The 23,551-nt window shown below is 42.3% G+C and overlaps 1 protein-coding gene across 2 annotated transcripts in view; it reads left to right on the forward strand.

The window, feature by feature from the left end:
* The window catches only part of TGFB2 (transforming growth factor beta 2), a 72,367-nt gene extending 50,822 nt beyond the window's left edge, over positions 1-21,545 (forward strand). For both annotated transcript variants that reach the window (XM_066380186.1, XM_066380197.1), the window contains 5 exons: positions 12,816-12,948; positions 13,076-13,186; positions 15,073-15,250; positions 16,026-16,179; positions 18,908-21,545. In XM_066380186.1, the coding sequence (XP_066236283.1) occupies positions 12,816-12,948; positions 13,076-13,186; positions 15,073-15,250; positions 16,026-16,179; positions 18,908-19,066 (735 nt within the window). In that variant the 3' untranslated portion in view covers positions 19,067-21,545. The remainder of the gene's footprint in view (positions 1-12,815; positions 12,949-13,075; positions 13,187-15,072; positions 15,251-16,025; positions 16,180-18,907) is intronic.
* Positions 21,546-23,551: the final 2,006 nt, after the last annotated feature.

Consider the following 23,551-nt stretch of genomic DNA (forward strand, 5'->3'; position numbering starts at 1 on the left):
TGAGCAGACAGGACCCCAAAAGCCGTGTGAACAGTAGTTCTGCCACACCGTATTCAAAGAAATGTTAATAATTGTGCAGTTGTAACTAATATTCTGTGTTCTTTTGCATAATGTGACTCAGTAACAGCGTTGCTAGTCATTGCTAACTAACACAGCTTACAGTGCGTGGGGCAGCATTTTAAGTGCTTTCCCTGGGTTGATTCATTTCATCCTTATAATTATCCTATAAGGTAGGTACTGTTGTTATCTTCATCTTACAGATGGGCAAACTGAGGCACAGAGAAGTTAAAGAGCTTGCCCTGGCCATGTAGCTATAAAGAGGCAGCACCAGGATGTGAACCCAGGCAGTCTGGACCAAGCATTTTAACATGCTAGTGGAAAGAACGTGAGGTTTGGAGTTGGGCCAGAGTGGGGTCAAGGTGTGGCCTTACCCCTTTGGGGAGTCTGAAGAAGTCACATCACTGAGACCATTTCCACACCAGAGAAATGGGGATAGAAGCACCTTCTTGGCAAGAATTTTGCAAGATATAGAATACATGGAAACTCCTAGTGGAATATCGGTCTACCCGATGGTTACTGACTAGCACTATCATCATCATCATTCTTCCTATTATTCTTATATCATTATTAGAGTTTCCAAAGTATCAGGCTTGAACTTTTATAAGAATCAGCTCTTCAATTTATGATCTACTCAAAAGTCTCTTAAAAAGACAGCTCACCCTGGCCCCTGCTGCTGCAGGGTCAGAGTTCTCACGCTGTCCCAGGAGTTGGCTTCAGACTCTCCTTACATTGTATTTCAACTCACCTCATAAGCGATGGGCTCATGCAGGTAACAGTGAGCAGCCCAGAACAGGAACAGACAGAAACTTTGCTTCCCCTCAGCCTTGGGTTCACCTTGGACCGTTTTTGGTCTTAGCTTTCTGGTCTTACAAATTACTCATCGACCTGAGCCTCAGTTTTCTATCATAAAATGTTGAGAACTGTTCTCGTCCAATGAGTTTCTGTGAGAGAGCACCTGTGGACAGGGTCTGGCACGTTGGATGTGTAAGGAGTGGATGATTGTTAGGGCTTTGCCTGCCATGTAGAACATTGTTTAGATTCTCCCTGGCGTTGGCTTGTGATTATAAAAACGATGCTGTAATGGCAGCAGTCCTGTCTGGTTCAGATGCGATCCCCTCTGACCCATTTCTCATTACCGGTGGAGCAGAGCAGGGCTGAGGAGAGCAGTCATTCAAATATCTGGATTTAGAAATTCTGCATTTGTTTAAAAAATATCCATCTAACTATCTATAAGCAAAAGAATCATATTTGTGTGTGTGTGTGTGTGTATACCCCCATTCTCTGTTATCTATTCAGCGCTAATGTTTGTTAAGTGGATAATAACCATGTAGTTTAAAATTTATATAATAAATTAATGAATTGACACTCTTGGGTTTACTCATAGACGCTGCCTGTTTGTAGAAAAACCAGACACATTATCATTTTTTTCAGATTCATTACTTTCTCATCACACCCCTTAAATCAAAGTGCTCAGCTGGATATAAGCAGGGACTTAAATTACAGAAGGGGCCACATATGTTGCTGGTAGCCAGGAAGTGGGAGAGGGTGTTAGAAGCGTGTTCCCCAAGTCTGAACGCGTCAGTGTCCACTTAGAGTAGAATTGAAAAGGGGATCAAAAGAGAAAATCAGAAGATGTGGCCTTCCAAAGAGCTTGTCATCCTGTTGGGGCGACTGCCCCCCCCCCCCCCCCCGTGGCAGGAAACGACTGGAATGATTGAAATCCGTTGTTCTTGTCTGTGTGGCTCAGCCCTAAGGGCCAACTTGACTCAGGGATCTTATTTAGTGTCCCCTCAAATTCTGTCATCGGCGGTTGTACCGCATACCTCTGTTCCCCCTCTGTTCCCTCGCCTGGGCCACTCTGCCGTTTGGTCAGTCGAGTCCTTTTCTCTGCTCTGTGATTTACAGACCATAGTCTCAGGCTTATGTGCCTGAGCTGCAGCTTCTGAGAGCCTTCTGATCAGACAAAGGGCTCCTTCATCCCTCGACCTGCAGACACGAATTCACTTGTTACGCACGTGTGCAGTCAACACAAAGGCCCATCTGTAGAGAAAGGAAAAAAAAGGAGAGAGACAGACGGAACAATAGAGAATTATAAGGTGTTTTCATCACAAAGGGAAGCTTTCCTCTGTGTGTGTGTGTGTGTGTGTGTATGTGTGTGTGTGTGTGTGTGTCTTGAAGACACATCTGGTGACATTTTCTGAAAGCTGTCTAGATGCCATACTTAGCCATAATTGCACGCATAGATGTCACACAAGAGCTGTGCACTGGGTGGGGAAAGAGTTTAATAGAGTCACGTGATCATGGAGATCCCTGAGCCCCAGAGAGGCTGTGGTTCCTGTGCGTCTTTTTCTTGAGGCTGACATTCACGCCATGAGAGCCCACTGTGCAGGCTGCGCTGCGGGGGGACTCTGGGGAGGTATTCCCTTCCTTATGGCCTCTCAGAGGCATGCGGTTACAAAGGGGCAATGCGGGTGGGGGGCACCAGGTGAGTCCTGGAGGGTAATCAGGCCATGTGTCGGCTCGTTCCACAGCCCCAGAGTGACCCTGTGTCATTCTGGGAGGCTGTTATCACACAGGTGCGCAGAGCTCAGTGGATGCCTCAGTGGGGGAGAAGCCATTGCACTGAGTTCTGATTCTCCAGAAGCCTCTTTTTCTAGTACTTGGAAATCCCGACCTCCCTAGGCTTGATTTTGCTTCCTAATTTTCATTTAATGATGAAGTATATTAACTGGAAAAGGTGAAATACAAGTGTAAAATTGCTTACACTGTGTGATGATTTTTTTTAATTTTTATATGTATAAAATATATGTTCTATATATATACATGTATATATAAAAATATCTGGTGTGTGTGTGTGTGTGTGTGTGTGTGTGTGTGTGTGTGTGTGTAAAATTCCAAGAAGTAATTTCTTTCTATTGCTCTAAATGATCGACTGTTCAGGGACTTCTTTATTCTAGATTATGTCTTTCTTTCTTTCTTTCTTTCTTTCTTTCTCTTTCTTTCTTTCTTTCTTTCTTTCTTTTTCTCTTTCTTTCTTTCTCTTTCTTTCTTTCTTTTTTCTTTTTTTTTTCAGATGACAAATTTCCTTTACTTGTTTTTATATTTCTTTCCAATGAAGTCTGTTGGTCCATAAGCACTTACCAAGCAGGGGACAAGACTGGGAGAGTGAGGGTCAGAACACCCTTTGCTTTGAAGAAGTCTACAGCGAGATTGAACATTTCAAACCTATGCCCAGGGTGATGTGTGAGCTCCGACTGATACAAGTTGATTGCGTCCCCTCGAAACGTGTAGGTTGACATCTTGATCCTCGGCATCTAAGAACATGACCTTATTTGGAAATAGGGTGGTTGAAGATGGCACTAATTAAATCCAAATGAGGTCATCCTGGAGCAAGGTGGGCCCCTGGTCCTATAGGACCAGCGCCCTTGTAGGAGGGCGGCCATGTGAAGACACAGACACTCAGAGAATGCCATGTGAAAACAGACTGAGATTGAATTTGTGCAGCTGGAAGCCAAGGAATACCCAAGATTGCTGGCAAATCCCCTTGATTTCTGGCTTCTGGTCTCCAGAACTCTGAGAGAGGACACTTTTGTTGTTTTAAGCCACCCAGTGTGGGGTGCCTTGTTCAGGGGGTTCGGAAGTCTAATACACCCATCAGGCAAGGTCCTAGCATCCCGAGCTCTGAAAGGATGAAAGGGCCCAGAAGGGAAGAGACGATGCACTTACTGGTCCTCTTTCTACTGACCCAGCACGTCGCTGGGCATGGGCCTCATTCTCTGAGTGCTGAATAGCCCTGCCAGTTTCTCGGATGTCAGCACTTAATCTTTTTACCTTCTCGGGGCTCCAGAAAACCTTCCCTGCCCTCCCTAAGCCAGGGTAGCTGCCTGGCTTCAGTTGACCTCATTGTGCCCTGTGCCTCATTGCTTTCGATTTCTGTTGGGATGTCTGTATTTTCTTATTACAGCATGAACTCCTTTAAGAACAGGGACCATCTCATTGTCCTGGGATGGAAGGGCAATGCCTTGCTCACAGCTGCTGCTCAGTATTTGTTGAACTAAACCAGAGGAAGTGTGCTTAACATAAATGCAGACAGCTAAATGAGGAGACTCGGGTATATAGAACTGTGTTTTAATAAGCCTTCCAGATATTTTTAATGCAGTCATTATTCAGTGAATGAATGATGACTAAGCAAATCAACTACTCCTGTTAAATATTTTAGTACACGTAGCATTTGTTTGTTTGTCCTGAAGGAAAAAGGTTCCTTCACTGTCCATGAACGCTCTCTGGAGTGGGAACGTTGAAGTATGTGGGAGACTAAGGGAGACTCGGTTGTTACTCCCGTGGACAAGCCTAGAAATACCTCAAGGGCCGTCTCTGTCTCCATGAGAATCAATGTTGCTATTATCAAGATTTCAACCCAGAGAGTCGAGTCCTCCCAAATTAAATCAATGAATCAGTGTTCCCAAAGCTACGAATGCCTGGCAAACTAGAATACAGGGTTTCTGGAGCCACGAAGGCTTTTGTTTCCCTCTATCTTTTCAGAGCTTAGTAGTTTATAGAAAGAATCAACATTGACACCCACACCCAGGATTAATTACCCTTGAAGCCACAGTGCACCAGGGGCTGACTGCTCGGCATAACCCGTAATCGCTTGGGGAGCTAGGACAAGAAAGCCAGCTTTAGAGTAAAAGTAAAATTGTTATTGTTTTACTGAAAAATTAAAATATAATTTAAAATATTTTATTGACTTAGCTGGCCTGAAAAAGTAATAATAGATAGTGTTTTGTTTTTAGGTAAAAAATCGGAGGTGGTGCATTCTGATAGGACACTAGTCTAAACACAGAGTTTGAGACATGTAATAGTAGGTGGTTTAGGGACAGTGGTTAGATCGGGCTCTGGGAATGACAGGCACGTCTAGGATAATAGGTTGGTGGTAAGTTGTGTCTTATATACTGATCTGAGGAATCTAGAGTTTGTTCACCAGACAGTAGAAGCCTCAGGAAGATTTTGGCCAGGTAAGAAACATGATTATAATAATAATAATAATTCAGTGTATTGAATACCAGGCAATGTGATAGGTGCTGGCCTTCTCTGAGTCATTTAATTCTCTGAAAAGCATACAAGATGGGTTTCATCGACTCTTTCATAAGTGAGAAAGTCACAGGTCCAGAAGGTAAGAGTTTATGTTTGCCTGACTTCAGAGCCTAGGAACCTTTTTACTACACTCATGATTTCTACATGCACATGGGTGTTTCTAAGAAATCTCAGGGCCCACAGAGGACATGGGATGGACGGTCAGCTGGCGAAGGTGGTCAGCACTGCTCCTCACACCCCACCCCTACTAGGGAAGCTTCATGTTCTACCTGCCGTACACAACGTACAAGTGTTGACTAAAGAAACGGGCAATCAGGAAAGAGGTACCAAAGGGTCCAGCGTCAGGTTCTGGCTTTGGTCTATGCAATTTCACATTGTTCCCACCAATGTAACACAGACATTGGGTGCACAGTTGCTGGCTTGCTCTGTGCCTGAGGGGGGGGAGGGATTGCTTACATGTTGAACAGCAGGCTTCAGACTCAGAGGGATTCCAAAAGGCTCAGAATGAAGGTCGAATAAGAAGTTCAAAATCCACAAAGCTGTGTGTGTAATTTGCATTTAGTTCAAAAACCGAACTGCATATAGACAAGAGTAGGGCCTCTCAGAGTGGCACCTGGACCAGCGGCTGGTGCCGAGGGCCATTTTAGAAATGCAAATGCTTGGGCCCTGCCCTCCTCCCTGTGTAACCACAAACTGGGTGTGGGGTTCAGTAATCTGAGTTTTAATAAGCCTTCCAGATGTTTCCAATGCAGACTAACATTAGAGAACCACTGGACTAGAAAAACCAGTCTTTCCTCCCTCCCTCTTTGTCTCTCTCTCCCTCTTTCTCACTCTTGGCCTCTCTGGCAGGATGTTAACCCAAGCTTTTCCAACAGGGCTTTGGTACTGCGGGCTCCTTCCCCTTCATCTTTGGAATGTAGACAATAAACATCGGTATGTCCACCTCACAGGGTGTCTGTGAAGATTAAAAAAAAAAAGTGAAAACATGCAACTATTTGCAAAACTAACATGATTGCATGGAAATGAGGCAGTGGTATAGCATGAACTAAGACTAGTTGATGGGAATTTTGTGTCCAAGATAAAGAAAAATTCCAACACACAAATTATCCGAAAGTGGGATAGCCTCTCTCAAAAAATGAGTCCCCCGTTCTGAAATGTCTTCAAAGGCAAGAGACACAGGCAAATGAATTGTATTATCATGGAGAGGCTGACTTCTTCGTGGCTTTCTCTCACGACAGTATTTGGTGATTCTGGGGCTGATAACTCAATGTCAAGCAGATCTGAGGAAAATGGTGCTCATAGTCAGCGGAGTGAACGTTCAACCCAACATTTGTTAATCCATGCAATTTACTACCAATATTTACATTCAAAACATTAAAACATTCAATACATTAAAAACAGTAAATGCATTTAAAGATAAGGTGGGCTTATGCTGGTTAAGCTGATGACAGTTTTTCTCTATAGCCCTATTGTTAAATTCCCCTTTCCATGAGAAGTCTGGTAGCATGGGCCCCTTGGCCCCCCTGTAGGTCTGTTGATCTGAATATGCAAAGTAAAATCGAGTTTCCAATGTTTTCTTAGAACTCTTTGCTGTGTCTCCTAGGAGGGGAAAAGGTGTCCTTGTGTCTAAGCCAAATCACGAGCTGATTTATAGCATTGTTCCTTTAAGACTAAGATTTCCTCTAGTCTAAGTTTGCATGTAGACTCCCATTTCTTTTATTTACTTACTGCCCCCCTCCCAACTATTGGGTAACACCAGTGACTTTTGCCTCTCTCCACTCCCTGATTGGCTGTTCTCCAGTAGCAGAGAGATGAATGGATCCTTTTGTACAGGGAGTTTTGTAATTCAGTGAAGAGTTTAGAGCCGCCAAAGGTAATATGTGGGTATTTTGCACATAATACAGATAATGTGTATATATCAATAATGTAATGAAGTTAACATTCAGCCGTCACTGTGGGTGGCAGCTAAGAGACAGTCCTCATTTTTGATATACCCTATTAGAATCTCTCTTTTCGGATTCAGTAAGGAGTGGTCATTGGTCTGTTGTTTAAAGAAAAATGTCTGTTAAAGCAGGAGATTATAGAAACATGGAGGAGAGAGAAAGAGGATGCAGATTTTAAATATTTTAACTTAAAACATATATGTACACACACACACAGAACTTACCCACTAAGTTTCTTTTAAAAAAGGCCAAAGACTTGTCTTTAACTAGGGCTCTGCCTACTGCCAGTCTTTGTCATATTTTTTTTTGCACGAATCACATCCATAGTGCATTATCTGCAATTTCTAGTTTTTATTTTCTTTAAAGAAGAGAAAAGTTGCAGGATAATTGCTGTGTAACCTGAATGCAGGACTCTCCTAAGCTTTTACCATATTATTCCTGTTATTTTTTTATAGCTGTCTCTACCACATCTAAAACCAGAAAAAAATATATTGTGGTAAAATATGCATAATATAAACTTTACGTTTTAACTGTATAATTCAATGGCCTTGAGTCCATTCACAACATTGTACAAGCATCACCACTATCCATTTCCAAAACTATTCCATCATTCCAAACAGACACTCTGTACCCATTAAACCAGTGGTAGTCAACCTGGTCCCTACCGCCCACTAGTGGGCATTCCAGCTTTCATGGTGGGCAGTAGCGGAGCAACCAAAGTATAAATAAAAAGATAGATTTAACTATAGTAAGTTGTTTTATAAAGATTTATTCTGCCAAACTTAGCGAAAATCCAACATAAAGTACTTGGTAAGTATTATTACATAGTTTAACTTGCTGTAACACTGCTTTATAAATTTTATAAAGTAAAGTTACTTCCCTACTTTATAAATCACCATTACTGTGGAACTGGTGGGCGGTTAGAAAATGTTACTACTAACAAAGATACAAAAGTGGGAGGTAGGTATAAAATGGTTGACTACCCCTGCATTAAACAATAGCTCCCCATGACCCCTTCCATAGGCCCCTGGTAACCTCTTCTCTACATTCTATCTCTATGAATTTGCCTGCTCTCAGGATCTCAGATAAATGAAATCCTACAGCATTTGCACTTTTGTGTCTACCTCATTTCCCTTAACGTGTAATGTTTTCAAGATTCATCCATGTTGTGGCATGTGTCAGCATTCATTTCTTTCTATGGCTGAACAAACGTTCTCTTATATGTCTATACGACAGTTTGTCTATCTGTATGCTCATTGATGGACACTTAGGTAGGTTTCTTTCACATTTCAGCCATTGTGAACAATGCGGATAGGTCTCGGTGTGAGTCCCTGCTTTCAGTTGGGGGCATATATGACCTAAGAGTGGAATTGCTGGATCGAATAGTAATGCTATGCTTACTTTTTTGAGGAACCACCAAACTTTTCTTTAAGAAAAAAAGTTGTTTTTAAAGCAACTTGTCTTTATGAAGCCTTCCTAAGGCACTCCATTTGGTTTTCACGACAACAGCACCCCTTACTTTTGGTCCTGTCTTTCACCAGTTCCTAGACCGTTTAATGAACTTGTATACATTCAAGGTCAAGTCCAACTATCATAAAAAAAATGTTTAGAAACATAACAGGCAGTTGGTGCCTGTTAAGTGAGCTCAACTGGTGAGGCCGGAAGTACGTGGAGTGTCTCTTCCAGCATTGTTTCCTGACCTTCCGTGGGCACTGGCTAATATAGATCACAGAACAAACGATACTCCTGAATCTGGCCATTTAAGTGGAAGCCAGTTAAGCGACCTTCTACTGTTCAGCCAAATGTTCTTTGTCCTGTAAAGATGCATGAAGGAATTCAGAAACAACTGCGGCTGTACAGAAAACAGCTGTATATTCATGACCCACTCAGACCACTTGTTGGGGGATTAGAGAAAGGCAGAGACAGCAAAGGCTAAAATAGAATTGGAAGTTGACCGATCCGGTCATTTGGGTATAAATTCTTGAATTTAAGGAAGAACTGATGGATAATAGAGGCAGGTTGATTTTCTTTCCTTACAGTTGAATTTAGCATGGGTGGTAAGTGTCCGAGGGGAAGTAGGGGGGTCATAGGGAGGTGGTGCCTATTCTTAGAAAGAAGATAACCTTTGAAATACAGATTGGAGACTTTGAGAAGTGATTAGAAGGCTTGCCAGCCGGTTCCAAAGCAAAATCACAAAGTTGTAGGGGGGGGGCACTTTTATATGGCATCCTTCATCCTTGCTAGTGAGCCAGGTGATTAAAGGTTTGGGAAACTGCCCCTCCCAAGTATCAGCTGCCTGGGTTTATTTAACTTAGAGAGAGAGAGAGGGAGGGAGAGAGAGAGGAAGAGAGAGCATGCTGAGTGGGACTTAATTAACAGTCTCCAAGAATAGGAGGGATATTCTCTGAGTGATGGAGAACAGCTGCTTCCTGTTTGCTCGGAGGACTGGACAAGAAAGAATGGAGTTAAATTGCAACACGTGGGTTTAAGAACGGCTCGGCCCAGACAGCAAAACCCACAAGACCAAATTTGCCTCCACGTTTCAGAATTCTGTGGCTGGCTTGCTGTCCTTCTTGGGTGGTTTCAACTGGCTCGTTCTTGAACTAATACAAAGGTATAGAGGACCTGTCACCCACAGACCATAAAATGCTGTCCACCGTCAGGACCTACCGGGTTTGCTCTGTGGCTGAATACTTATCTTCTCATGAGATTTTATTAATACATATAAAAACAGTTCAGACTAGATTTGCTCTCCTCTGGGCTGCTTTTAAAGCAAGATCATCCAGATATATTCCTTCTCTAGGAGGTGAAGAATTTTCATAGATTTTTTTTCAGTATGTTTACTGCCATCTTGGTCAATATGGTCATGACTTTTTTTTTAATTCTGTGTCTTCCATGAGACTGTATACACTTATATTTTATGGTTATATTTATATTTATACATATAATATATATCATAGATATATCTATATATTTATATATCATAGATATATCTATATATATCACATGTAATTAATTCAACCAATGAAAGCAATGTTTTGTTCTAGACAGTATGTCTAAGGGTTAAGGATATGAACACGAATAAGATACTATGCTAATGAGGAGCGAAGCAGATATACAAAATGTTATAAAATAATGCATCATCACAGGAGTTCATCTAGGGAAGAACATTAAAGACAGAAAAATGAATTCTGGGTATGTTAGTGGGTTTCTAGGCAATGAGACAGATGGGAATGCCCCAAAACTCCTCTACTATTGTTGTAGCATTGTCATCCTGGGTTAAGTTAATTAGACCAGGTATTCTGAATTGGGTAAGTGTTATCTCATTTGCCCAACCAGGGGTGTTCTCAAGGCGAGGTTTGACTTCCAGAGGACTAGATGCTGTTTAACTCTGATTTAACTCATAGGTTCATGTCAGCATAAACTGTGTATGCGTCCCACGTTTTATAGTTTTGTCTCAACCAGCATTTATCATTGCGTGTTCTCTGTCACCTGGAAGAGGGTACGGTTGACTCATGGTCCAGCCCCAACTCCTACATCTGCTCGGCCTTCCGCTCTGGCACTGGAGTGGAGCGATGACGGGGCTGCCTTGAGTTCTTCTACCCTTGTTCACTGTGAGACATTGGGCAGTCTACTCTACCCCCTGGACTTTAGTGTTTTTTGTTTTTTTAATCAACCTTACAGCAACGTTTTGAGGATTAAATCAAATTAAAGAACACGTGCCAAGTCCAGGACCCAGTGGTGCCCAGACCTCAAGCCCTATTTATTTGCTTCCTTTAATTCACAAAGAACATCTCTTGCCTATTGAGAGAACCATGATTCGACTCTGTCCACTTACTGGGGCTTATTGGGCTTTAGGGCAAGGTCTATAGAGTGTCTAAAATTCATGCCGGCACCTCAAGATCCAACTGTATGACTCTCTTTCCTTTTTTTTTAAACAAACTTACTTAATCCAGAAAAATAAAACAGTCTGGTATAATGCCCAATCTCCTAGGATGCATTTGCTGCCAAATGACCCAAGACAGATCACATACACACAGAAGAGAAGTACATTTTCAAACCAACGGGAAGATTATGCATGTTTGTTTTACAAGGAGAGTAAGTAAATCTTCTAGACATTCAGATGGTCATTAAACTGAGAACTGAGCTTTGAAACAATATCAAGTTGAAGACACGATCACTAAAGGGAATCAGGAAGGGGAAGCATGTGAACCTGTTGGAGAGACAGAAGCCATCTGAATGAATGACCACGGATGAGTTCAAGTCAAGATCAGGAAGGGTGGGATACACCAGCATAGGGCTTGAGCCCCTAAGTCCTGAAAAAAGGCAGTGTGTGAGTCGGTGTAGGGAGTTAGTATAGCTCTAAGAGACTCGGGATCTTGGTTGGATTGCTTTCATTTACAGAGAGATTTAAAAAAAGAAAGAAGGCCCTAGCTAGTTGGCTCAGTGGTAGAATGTCAGCCTGGCGTGTGGAAGTTCCAGGTTCAATTCCCAGTCAGGGCACACAGGAGAAGCAACCATCTGTTTTTCCACTCCTCCCTCTTCTCTTCTCTTCTCTTCTCTTCTCTTCTCTTCTCTTCTCTTCTCTCTCTCTCTCAGGGCACACAGGAGAAGCAACCATCTGTTTTTCCACTCCTCCCTCTTCTCTTCTCTTCTCTTTTCTCTTCTCTTCTCTTCTCTTCTCTTCTCTTCTCTTCTCTTCTCTTCTCTTCTCTTCTCTTCTCTTCTCTCTCTCTCTCTCTCTCTCTCTTTCCCTCCTGCAGCCATGGCTCAAATGGCTCAAGCAAAGTTGGCCCTGGGCACTGAGGATGGCTCCAGGGCCTCACTTTAGGTGCTAACATAGCTCAGTTGCCGAGCAATGGAGCAATGCCCCAGATTGGCAGAGCATTACTCTGGAAGGGGGCTTGCTGGGTGGATCCTGGTTGGGGCTCATGTAGGAGTCTGGCTCTCTGCCTTCCTGCCTTTCACTTAATAAAAAAAAAAAATCCCTAAAATGTCCACTTCTTACAGAAATTCAAGAACATACTGCAATTACTCAGTATTTATTGGAAATAAATGCCTCCTTCTAAATCTCAGTGTTGAGGCTGATTTTCTTTCAGACTCATACTGCACACTGGGCCAGACTTTTCTTGCCCAGATGCATTCTTGGTCTGGGGGATATGGAATATCTTTATAAATCATAACAAATCACACTGAGAATAAAAATTCCAGCTTGAGACTTACCTCAAAAGCTGAGGCATGCTACATTTTTTTTTTTAATGCCAGTGGATTTAGGAGCCAGGGTTAGGACCTTTCTCTCTTTATGAACAGGAGATTTATAATTCAGGACTGAGCATGGGTGCTCTCAGCCGGACACCTCCCCACACCCGAACTCCTCAAATTAAATAAGTCGGGAAGCAGAATAAGAAAACCATTAACTTAATAGCACAGAATTTATGGCTGAAGTCTTACAAAGCTTATGTCAGCAGAGTAAAAATAATTACAGTCACTTTCTTTTAGACACTCATCTTTATGGCTACTGCCACCTTTGTCATCACACACAGCTGATTTAGGAGCTCTGTCTTCCATGGCCAGTGACCCGGTGTTCTGTTTTCCTGCATGAGACCATGCCTTTGAGAGGACAATACGGGATTTCATGCAGCAGAGCTAAATTTAGACAATGAACTGGAATACTGTTCATGGCCAATTCAGCCTCTTCCCTCCCCTTCCCTTCTCTAGATTCTCAAATCCAAAAACTTCACATCTCCCACCCAGCGTTACATCGATAGCAAAGTTGTGAAGACAAGAGCAGAGGGAGAATGGCTCTCCTTCGACGTGACTGATGCTGTTCACGAGTGGCTCCACCATAAAGGTGACAACTACCCTCTGTTTCCCCCACCCCTACCCCTGAGATGTCTATTGTCCCTAAGCTATTGCACTTGATTGCAGATTTAAAGGGATAGATGCACAAATGACCCCCTTGACTTCATGTTTTCCAGACAGGAACCTGGGGTTTAAAATAAGTCTGCACTGTCCCTGCTGCACCTTTGTGCCATCTAATAATTACATCATTCCCAACAAAAGCGAAGAACTAGAAGCGAGATTTGCAGGTAACTGAAACTTGGTTGTGGGAAGTGGGGGAGGGGAGGGCCGATGGTGACAATGGTGTGGGTTTGCATGTGAAAATGGGGTTGTTGGGTGAGGGTTGGAGAGTTCATTCATTTTGGGACAAATACATGGTTGGAGAAAGATGAAGGCAGAAGGGATTGGAAGGAAGAGACTGGTTGCTAGCTGATGCTGTTCAGTGCCCAGCAGAGACTTGGCCATACTGACGGACTGAACGACCCTCCAAACTATCAAACAGTTAAGTTCTTTAGTCTGCATTTAAACAAACCAATTTTCCATCTGTGCTACTATTATAAATGAAGAGGGTAGCGTGAAATCAAGGAAATCCCCAGAACCAATGTCAGGAACCCACAACTGTATTTCACAGAAGAAGGAAGTCCCCTTGCTCCACAGTCCCTTAACTAACCATCCATGTGTGGGAACACTTCACTTTTTCTAGCGGGTGCCCAATATTATAAGTGGCTTCCCTGTCAGACCTTTTTATTTCTTTTTTCTTTTTTTTTTTAAGTGAGAGGAGGGGAGATAGTGAGGCAGACTTCTGCATGTGCTCCAACTGGGATCTACCCTGCAACCCTGTCTGGGGCTGATGCTTGAGTGCTGAGCTATTTTTAGCACCTGAGGCTGATGTGTTTGGACCAACCGAGCTATCCTTAGTGCCTGGCCACACTCAAACCAATCAAGCCACTATCTGAAGGAGGGGGAGAGGGAGAAAAGAGGGGAGGAAGCAGATGGTTGCTTCTCCTGTGTTCCCTGACCAGGAATCGAACCAGGGACATCCATATGCTGGGCTGATGCTCTATCCACTGAGCCACTGGCCAGCGCCAGACCTTTATAATAGTTTATAAACACATGACAAGGTTTTTGTTTCCCCCATGCTCTTGCTCACTCACCTATTAGTGAATGAGCCAAAAGTCAAGGAGAATGAGGAGATGCCCATGGAACAGACTCCCTCTCCTCCCTCATCATCCAATGACATGTAAGATAATAAGTCATTGGATGCTGAGAGGTTGAGAGGGAAGGGGGTACCATGTGCAGATGCAGAAGTAACCCCACACCACCAGCTCAGGGGGTCAATGCCCTGCCTCCACCAAGAGGCACTGCCCAAGACTTCCATCCACTTGCAGAAGGCTACAGTGGCCCTAGCTCATGGAAAAATACTCCTAGAGGTCGGGAGATTTATTTCGGTTTCTAACCTCATCATGATTCTCTAGGGTGTGGAGATTAAATGCTTAAACTGGCAGTCTCTCGAGCATGCTTGGGGGAGTTCAAGTTTCTAAATCTCAGATGGGATCAGGAAAGCGTTGAGGATGGCATAAAAGAAATGAAAAAGCCCTTTCTTCCCAGCTTCCCCAAATAGCACTAGGTAAGGGTGACTTCTGTTTCATTTGAACCTAACTCACTGCGATTTAGTCTAAGTTTTAGTTTATGTTCATTAGGAAAGTTTTGAGTTTAGTAGTCCCAGGAAGAGAGCAACCCAGAGGGTGACAAGGCAGGTCCTATAGCTCTGTGCTTGGTCATGGAGGGGTTCAAACACAGCCTGACTCCAGTGAACTGCCTAGCTTGCCCTTGGACTAGAGGTCAAAGACTTCTTCTGTAGTGACTTTCATAACCAACAAGCCCTGTCTTGGACCCTGACCTGTCCCTCTGACAAGAGCCCCACTTAGAAGCACTCATTGTCACCTGCTGTAGTTCCTTTGTGCCATATCTATTTCCATTGGGGGGATGACTGTCGCCAGCTGAGGCTGATGTTGTGGTCATCACTGCTATTTGTGACAACATACAAAACAAAAACAAAAACAAAAAAACTATGGCTGATGATATGTGATGAAGGTGAAGCTAAATGTTTATTACCCAAATGCATTTTTTTAAGGTATTGATGGCACCTCCACATATACCAATGGTGATCAGAAAACTATAAAGTCCACTAGGAAAAAAAACAGTGGGAAGACCCCACATCTCCTGCTAATGTTGTTACCCTCCTACAGACTTGAGTCACAACAGTCCAACCGGCGGAAGAAGCGCGCTTTGGATGCAGCCTATTGCTTTAGGTAAAGAACATAACAATAAAACAAAAGTGTCTGATAACTGTTTCACTGCCTCTGCCCATCCTTTGCTTACAAATTGACTTGACCCACACTCATTGTTTAAGGTCAGGTATAGAACAGCATGACCATCACATTTCATAACATCATTCTTCTCGGAGGCTTAATCTGGTTATTTTTGTGTAGCAGTTATCATCTCTTTAGCAATGAGTTGAGCGCAAAATGAGAAAATGAGCTCTGATTCCCCCCCCCCCAAAACCCTTCTGAAGCACTTTGGGGCTGAAGGAAAAAAATAACCTCTCTGCTCCCTCCAGAGCAAATGGAAGTTCATTTGAAGGGCATGATGGTGGCTCCCTAATTAGGGAGACTTTTTATCTTTATGAAGGCTTTGTCCTCACAATGCAGTGCCCAGGGTCAGAACGCTTTCACAGTAACAGAGATGAGAGAGTTGGAAGAAGAATGCTTGGTCATGTCTTTAGCTATAGAATATGTGAGAATATCAGCCCCTTCACTGCTTATATCTGTCATTCGAGGGAAAGGCTTGATTTTCAAGATCACAGGGGGTCAGGGCATTGAACTGAAAAGGGAAAGTCGTCCCAGCAAATCACCCTAATAGTCCATCATGAAAGTCACTTAGATTACAAATAAACCATGAAGACTTGGCCCGTGATACTTGCTTATAGATATTTCTTGAATAAGTGAATGAGTCACATTTCTGGTTTGAGATGAGGAGTTGGGGAAAAATCCATCTTCAAAATCTCCATTGCTCTTGTTTTAACAGAAATGTGCAGGATAATTGCTGCCTACGTCCACTTTACATTGATTTCAAGAGGGACCTAGGGTGGAAATGGATTCATGAACCTAAAGGATACAATGCCAACTTCTGTGCTGGGGCTTGCCCGTATTTATGGAGTTCTGACACTCAGCACAGTAGGGTAAGTGTTTAGTTGACTTGTCTCTTCTATTCTTGGGTTGCTAATATGCACCTGCTGATAACAGTTGATCCTTGAACAGTGTGGAGGTTAGGAACACCAACCCTCCCATGCAGCTGAAAATCCACATATCACTTTCAACTTCCCCAAAGCATCACTATAGTCATCTCTCTGCACCTGCAGGATATTGGTTCCAGGACCCTCCACGGACACTCAAGTCCCTGATATAATATGGAGTAGAACAATGCCTACTATTGGTCCTCTGCGTCTGCGGTTGGTTGAACCCATGAATACACAATCTGGGACAGGGAGGGCTAACTGTATACGTATTAGAAAAAATTATATATAAGTGGTACCCACAGAGTTTAAATACGTGTCAGTCAAGGGTCCACTGTATTTCCAAATGAATTGATTGTTCTGGTACTGACATCAGGTGATAACCTTGAAAGAAAGGACACTGGGACTCCAGTTGATGCTTTGGCAAATGAGTCACTAGCATACAGCAATTAGAAAGTCATGTCACTTCTTTGAACCTCAGTTTCTTATCAGTAAAAAGGACTGCCTCTATTAAAATAAGTAATGCCCAACCTGAGAGTTGATGTGAAGAACCAAAAGGTGGTGTATGTGAAAATGATTAGAAAGTTAGTATGCCTCAGTCATTTCATTATAACCCAAAGTAAATGAGACTCTGAAAATTTTATCAAGTTAACTCCAATGAGGGCAGAAGGCCAGTTTAGAAGGCATGTCCTAGATCGGTTGCTAGGGGTTCCCAACCAAGATTAGTGAAGACTTTTCCTATGTAATTCCAGTATTTCTCCAAATGCTTTGTCCTTGTGCCTGACGATGGGAAGGACTTCATAAGTTCTTGTATCCAAACCTTTCACTTTCCTAAAGAAGGGGGGGGGGCTAGGTCATGTAGGTGACTTGCCCAAGATCAACCAGCCAATGACAAACCAAAGCTTGGGAGGCAGATGCCTCGTTTTTTAACAAGACCTTTGTTTGCTCTGTCTTACCGAGTTTCACCCCCGAAATGTGTCTGCCCACTGAGGTTATGCCTCTGCAAATCTCGTTATTAAAGAGGCATTAGAAAACCGCTTTCCCTGCAGGGTAGGAAAATGAATCGACTGCCAACAGGACCACATAACGAGTCAGCCGAACTCAAGAATTTCAGGGTTATCAATTATTTTAGACAACCCGTATTATCCAAGTCCTTCTTAATTCCTGTGAAAAACCATGTGTTGGTGGGACACAAAGTCCAGTTATTTACGGATGTCCTACACAGGCTGGACTTTAACAAATACAGATCCCCTTCCTCCAGCCGTTTTCCCAACTCCCCTGTAGGTTTCTGCACAGGGAACTGACCATGAGTGTGGCTGTGTGAGGGAAGCTTGCTCTTGCCTGTCCCTTTGTCCGAGCTCTCTGGCCAGGCGGCTTATTCTGGGCTGTGGCGACAGTAGCTGTAATGTGGGCAAGGTCCAGCTGCCAAGTAAAAACATAATTCCCCCTCCCAGATACACAGAGGGAGTGTGTGAAGGCAGAGACCATGCCTGTATTTCAAAGAGAGAGGAAGGATAACTGTCATGGTCACAAATATGTGGTTTGGAGAGCTCCCCGAGAAGCCAGAGGTAGCTTAATAGAGTGGTCAGTGTTACTGCACTGAACAGATTTTCTGTCTCATGCTGGAAAAGTTGCAGTGAATCTCGAGGAAAAGGTCACTTGCTGTTTGACTAACACATCAATGGCATCCTTGGAAATGACTCCTTATCATTGCTGGGGAATTGACATACTTCCACTGGGAAAAGTCACATTCCCAGTGGATAAAGAACGGGGTGAACAGGACAGGGCTAGCGCTAGCACTTTCTCCTCATTCTGTTTTAGGACTAGCTAGCCCCTGGAAAGCTAAATGGATGGTTGATTATTATGATAATGATCATTTTCAGCAAAATGTAAGAAAGTGAATGTATAAAATAGACACTACTTTTTTCTGTCCTTGTATTTATGCAGCAGTGATAAAGGGAAAGACTTTTACCTTTTTCTCTTTTCAGTGAAAATACAGGTAGCAATGAGTTGGTCTGAGAACACAGCACAGAAAGCACATTGCAAGTGTCTTTTTCTGTATCGAAGGGTAGATTAGGCTCTGATGGGAGTTTTAGTAAAAAGTCATATTCTTCTGCTTACTCATGCATTCATTTCTTCACCTTGCACAAGTCTTATTTGTCAGAGAAGAATTGCTGGACTATCAGGTAAAAATGAAGGGCACAGGCTTGCCGACCTCCCAGTAACTCTTTTTCTGGGCGAGAATTGAGAATATACCCTCGTGAAACAATTTTAGTCACAAAGAAAGGTAAGAACAACCACAAATACTCAGAGAACCTTTTTTTTTTCTTTTTGAGGTCCCAGGATGTATGTGCAACAGAGCAATGATCAAAGGGAGGACTCACTGAAAAAACTATAAAAGCAGTCAAATGAGCAATATTGTCCAATCTGACTTTTAAAGACTCATTTATTTACAATGCATGAGGAAAGGGTTCTGTAGGAAAATGATGAATTCACTGATGACTAAGGACACCTACCACTTTGATAATTGTTAGGGGAGTTAAGAAAATTGAAAACCAAAAATAATTTCGACTATCCATTGAACGCTGTGACTGATAAAGACAGGGAATGGCTCTTTCAAAATTAATTGCCTTTTTGTTATTGTTGTTGTCTGTTCTTTCTGGTGTGCTTCCAGGTCCTCAGCCTGTATAATACCATCAACCCAGAAGCGTCTGCCTCCCCTTGCTGCGTGTCTCAGGATTTAGAACCGCTGACCATCCTGTACTACATCGGCAAAACGCCCAAGATCGAACAGCTTTCCAATATGATCGTCAAGTCCTGCAAATGCAGCTAAGCTTCTCGGAAGAGTGGCAAGTCGATGATCAGACGACAACGATGATGATATGACAACGACAATAATGATGTTTGTAACAAGAAACCATAGAAAGCCTTGCTTCATCAGTGTTAAAAAAAAATCCTTTGAGAAAGCGGTACTAGTTCAAACACTTTGGAAGTTCTGTGTTCTGTTAGAGCTGGCATCCGACACAAAACAAAACAAAAAACAAAAGCGTCAAAGGCTTTATATTCTCCATTTCACCTACTCTGTAAGAGAGAGGGACAAGAAGCAAAACCTTATAACCTTTTTTTTTTTAAGGAGAAAAACATAAACACTGGAAGAATTTGTTAGTGTTAATTATGTGAAAGAAAAAACAAAACAAAAACAAAATGAAACAGGAAAATCCCGTTAAGTGGAGTTGCTGTACATAACGTTCCTACCCCAAGCCTCACTTGATATTTCTGTATTGCTATGCAATAGGGCGCCCTTCCGTTTTTACTCTTAGAGTTACCAGTGAGTTATTTATTGTGTGTTACTATATAATGAACATTTCATGGCCCTTGGAAAATAAAACAGGTGTATAAAGTGGAGACCAAATACTTTGCCAGAAACTCATGGATGGTTTAAGGAACTTGAACTCAAACGAGCCAGGAAAAAAAAAAAAAAGAAAAAAAAAAGAAAAGGAAAAAAAAGAGGTCATAGGAGTGGGAAGAAAATGCAAGTGAATTATTGGAAGTCTGTGTGATGGTCAAGAGCCCGGGAAAACACGCTGTGTACCAACCACGTGAGAAAGCTTCTTGTAAGGTTCAAAGCTGAAAAGCCTGTTTTAATAAAGGAAACTTTTCGTCAGAATAAGTCTGTAAGACTTTTTTTTCTTCTTTTTTAATTGTAAATGGTTCTCTGTCAGTTTAGGCCACCAGTGAAAATGTTGCAATGTCTTGATACATCCTGGTCACACTTCAAACCCTGACGTATTTGCTGTATAGTTATACTGTAGGTTTTCTTAGTTTTGGTATATGTAACCATACCTATATTATTACAATAGATGGGTGTAGAAGCTGATATAATTGGAAACACATCTGCAGACCTTTTTTTTTTTAACTGTTAAATCAAAACTTTAGCTACTTTGTGTGTAATGTGTAAATTTTTACCATATTTTTCATGTTCTGTAGTAATGTCAACTATGATTTCTATTGGACTTAAATCTGGGCCTTTTCTAATGATCACTCAGAATTGTGTGTTTCCTTTAGTGGGCTAGTACTTTTGAGCTAAGCCCCTAGATTTTGACTTGCACTAAAAATAACATGATTTATAGTATTTTCTCCACTGTGCTCTATAAATTGTCCATTATTATGACATAAGCTACCTGAGTCCACTTGTTCTTTGTTTCTTTCACAAAAAAAATGAGGTAGATTCGAGTTGAGTTGTCTTCCTTCATCTGCAGAACATCATTACTAATCAGTTCAGACATTAGAAAGCTTCTGTTTTAGGAAAACGAGGGACTAGTAAGATACAGAGCTAGTTAAGGAGAAATGTTTTAATTTTCACAGGAGCTTGAGCATCTCAAGGAACCCTGGTGACCGAGTTAGGCTTCTCTAACTTGGTTCCATTCGTATTTTCACAGAATCCTATTGTTATTGAAAAGCAGACAGTTTTTAGGAAACACCTTTTACTTTCATTGGACATTTAGTGCTTGGGAGAAATGGAAGGATTCACCTTTTCATTGATTTTTTTTAAGGGAGGGAAAAAATAAAACAGGTCAGCGTAAGTCATTTAGTTTCTTTCCCCGAAGTTAAGGTTTTTATAGACGTCCTGTGAAGATTGAAAAGGTGCAAATTATATTCTCCCGTGATCAAAAAATATTTCTTTTCCCTGTGAATGCAGTTCTCTAGCTCTGAAGCTTAAATTGACTTTGCTTCAATACATGATTTGCTAGAGGAGGTAACCTTATGTCAGAGCTTGTAGGACTTGTCAGTTGGTCTGTGGTCCCTTAGTTAGCTTTTAGGTAAAAACACATGGGTTCAACAATGACATATTTGCGGTGTCACCTGAAAGGCAGTAGGGTAAGAGTCAGCCCCAAGTGAAGTTTTCTGATATGGTAAACTTCTCTCTCTCTCTTTTTTTCTGGAATTTCCTGATCATTAATGGAAGTAATGAATTGAATTTATGAGTTTGAAAACTGCAGCAAAGGCAGAAAGGGATAAAATGTCACATTAGTAAGCAACCCTGGTGGCAGGTGCGACCCTGTCCCACAGTGGAGGGTGTGCGTTTATTTTTTCCCACTTTTCTATAAATTCCATGTCAATCAGTTTATCTCTGCAGGTATTTTGTTCTTCTCAGATAGAAATTACCTTTTGTTTTGTGTTATTTTGTCTTTCCTCATGAATGCACTGATAATATTTTTAATGCTCTATTTTAAGATCTCTTGAATCTTTTTTTTTTTTTTTTTTTTTTTTAGTTTGGGGTTCTATAAGGTCTTTATTTCCCATAAATAAATATTGCCATGGGAGGGGAGGGCGGGGCTGGGGTGAGGGAAATGTTAGTAAGCGGGGTGGGTGGCGTTTTTATGTGTTTAAGCAGCAATACAATTTTATGTTTGGCATGGTGGGTTTTTTTTTAAATGGACTTGTAAGAGTAGCTGTTTTGTATTTTGATGACTGATTACGCTGTATTTTAACATGATGTATGTCTGTTTTTGTGGTGCTCTAGCGGTAAATAAATTATTTCAATGACCTGTCGGCGTGTTTCCTGTTGTGGCACTGTCATGGGGACTAGAGAGAGCCTCGGAGGTGGTGACAGTGACCTCAGTCTGGAGAAGCCAGAGCATCACTATGATTGTTTTTACTTAGGAAGTGTCCTGCCTTCTGGCCCACGAGCCAGGGCCTATCTGCCGAGCATGCAGGAAAGTCCTGTGCAGTCCTTTCCATCTCTTGTTTGTTGCTATTTGGTTATTGTTGGAGATTTACTTTCCATCCAGTTTGACTGTCGACGAGAAAAAATGCAGAGATGTTTGGACCATGCTCTGGCTCTCTGGTTCTATGTTCTGCCAACCCCAGGGCCAAAAGAACTGGTCTAGACAGCATCCCCTGAAGCCCCATAACTTGGATAGCTGCTGAGCCAGCCAGATATAACAAGGGCCACATGCTCTTTGGGGTCGGTCTGTGGGAGCTCTCTCCCTCCCTTCGTTTCACCCATACCCCTGCACCAAAAGAAAAAAAAAATCCTATTTCCACAAGTTTCCTTGGCTGTTCCCTGCAAGACCAGACCTCGCAAGTGGGTTGCCAAACTCTTAATAAATAGCACTAATAAAAAAGGAGTTGTGGCTCCATCTGGTTGTCTTGCTTAAACTAATGAAAAAACTAATGTGTGCCTGTTGTCTAAACATCACGTAGAGAAAAGCTGTCAAGGCAAGTGCTGGGGTAGAATCGAAAATGGTTCCCTTTCGACAATCTGTGGTTTAAATCTTAGACTTCGTTCATGGACCGAGGAAAGTTTTCACTTTGAAACAGTCTGTGCTTCTCTGCACAGGGCTGCTGATCCTAGACCCACACCACCTTTGTGTTGAGTGAGAAGAGGGTCAGCTGTGTTGGCTTCGGCAGATGTGTCAGCCACTCTGACCTCTGTTTCTTTATCTTTAAAGTGAGGATGAGACTCCCTGCTTTCCGGGATCTTGTGTGTTAAATTGTTTTGTTAAGTGAATGGATCTAGAAAAGCAACTTTGCTTACAGTTGGGTCAGCCGTTGATCTGTAAATGTATTCTTAACACAATTTCCCACACTCTTCTGGTTTGGGCTTTCTGGTAATCCTGTTGCAATGAGCTTTTACTATTCAGGTTGTCACCTGAGCCCATATTCCTCCATCTCAACATGGAAGGTGTCAGTGCCCCAGACCCTGATCTCACAAATGGATTCAAGCCATCAGTCACTCCTGAGAATATCCTGTAAACTTATTTAACTGATTGACTACACAACTGGCTAGAAATTGTTTAAAACTGGGGTGTGGGGCGGGGCGATGTTCACCTTTCACTTTGCTGATGTCCACCAACTAAAATTCAGAGTGAGAGAGATCAAGTGGTTAGCTGAACAACCTGTTTCCTAAGATGATAACGACTGGTTTTGCTGAGCCACCTGCTCAATACTCTTCCCTGTTAACCTTGTGAACCTTCCCTTCCACCCTCTGATGTAGGTTTTTAAAAACTACAACTTCATTTTACAGGAAGTGAGACTCAGAGTGGTGAAATGACCGTACATGTCCAGGTTGACCAAAGAGAAGGGACTAGAACTTGCTTGTCCAAACACTAGCCACTAGCCACTAGCCACGCGCCACGCATGCCTTTCAAGCAACTGAAATATGAAACTATGGCTCATCTGGACTGTGCTATGCCAAAGGGTAGAACACACATCAGATTTTGAACACTACAAAAACGTGGAAAATGTCCCATCCATTTTTATATTGATTACATGTCCATAATAAGACTATATTGAATATATGGAATTAAATAAA

Source organism: Saccopteryx leptura, chromosome 1 (genome assembly GCF_036850995.1).
Source record: "Saccopteryx leptura isolate mSacLep1 chromosome 1, mSacLep1_pri_phased_curated, whole genome shotgun sequence".
Classification (NCBI taxonomy): Eukaryota; Metazoa; Chordata; class Mammalia; order Chiroptera; family Emballonuridae; genus Saccopteryx; species Saccopteryx leptura.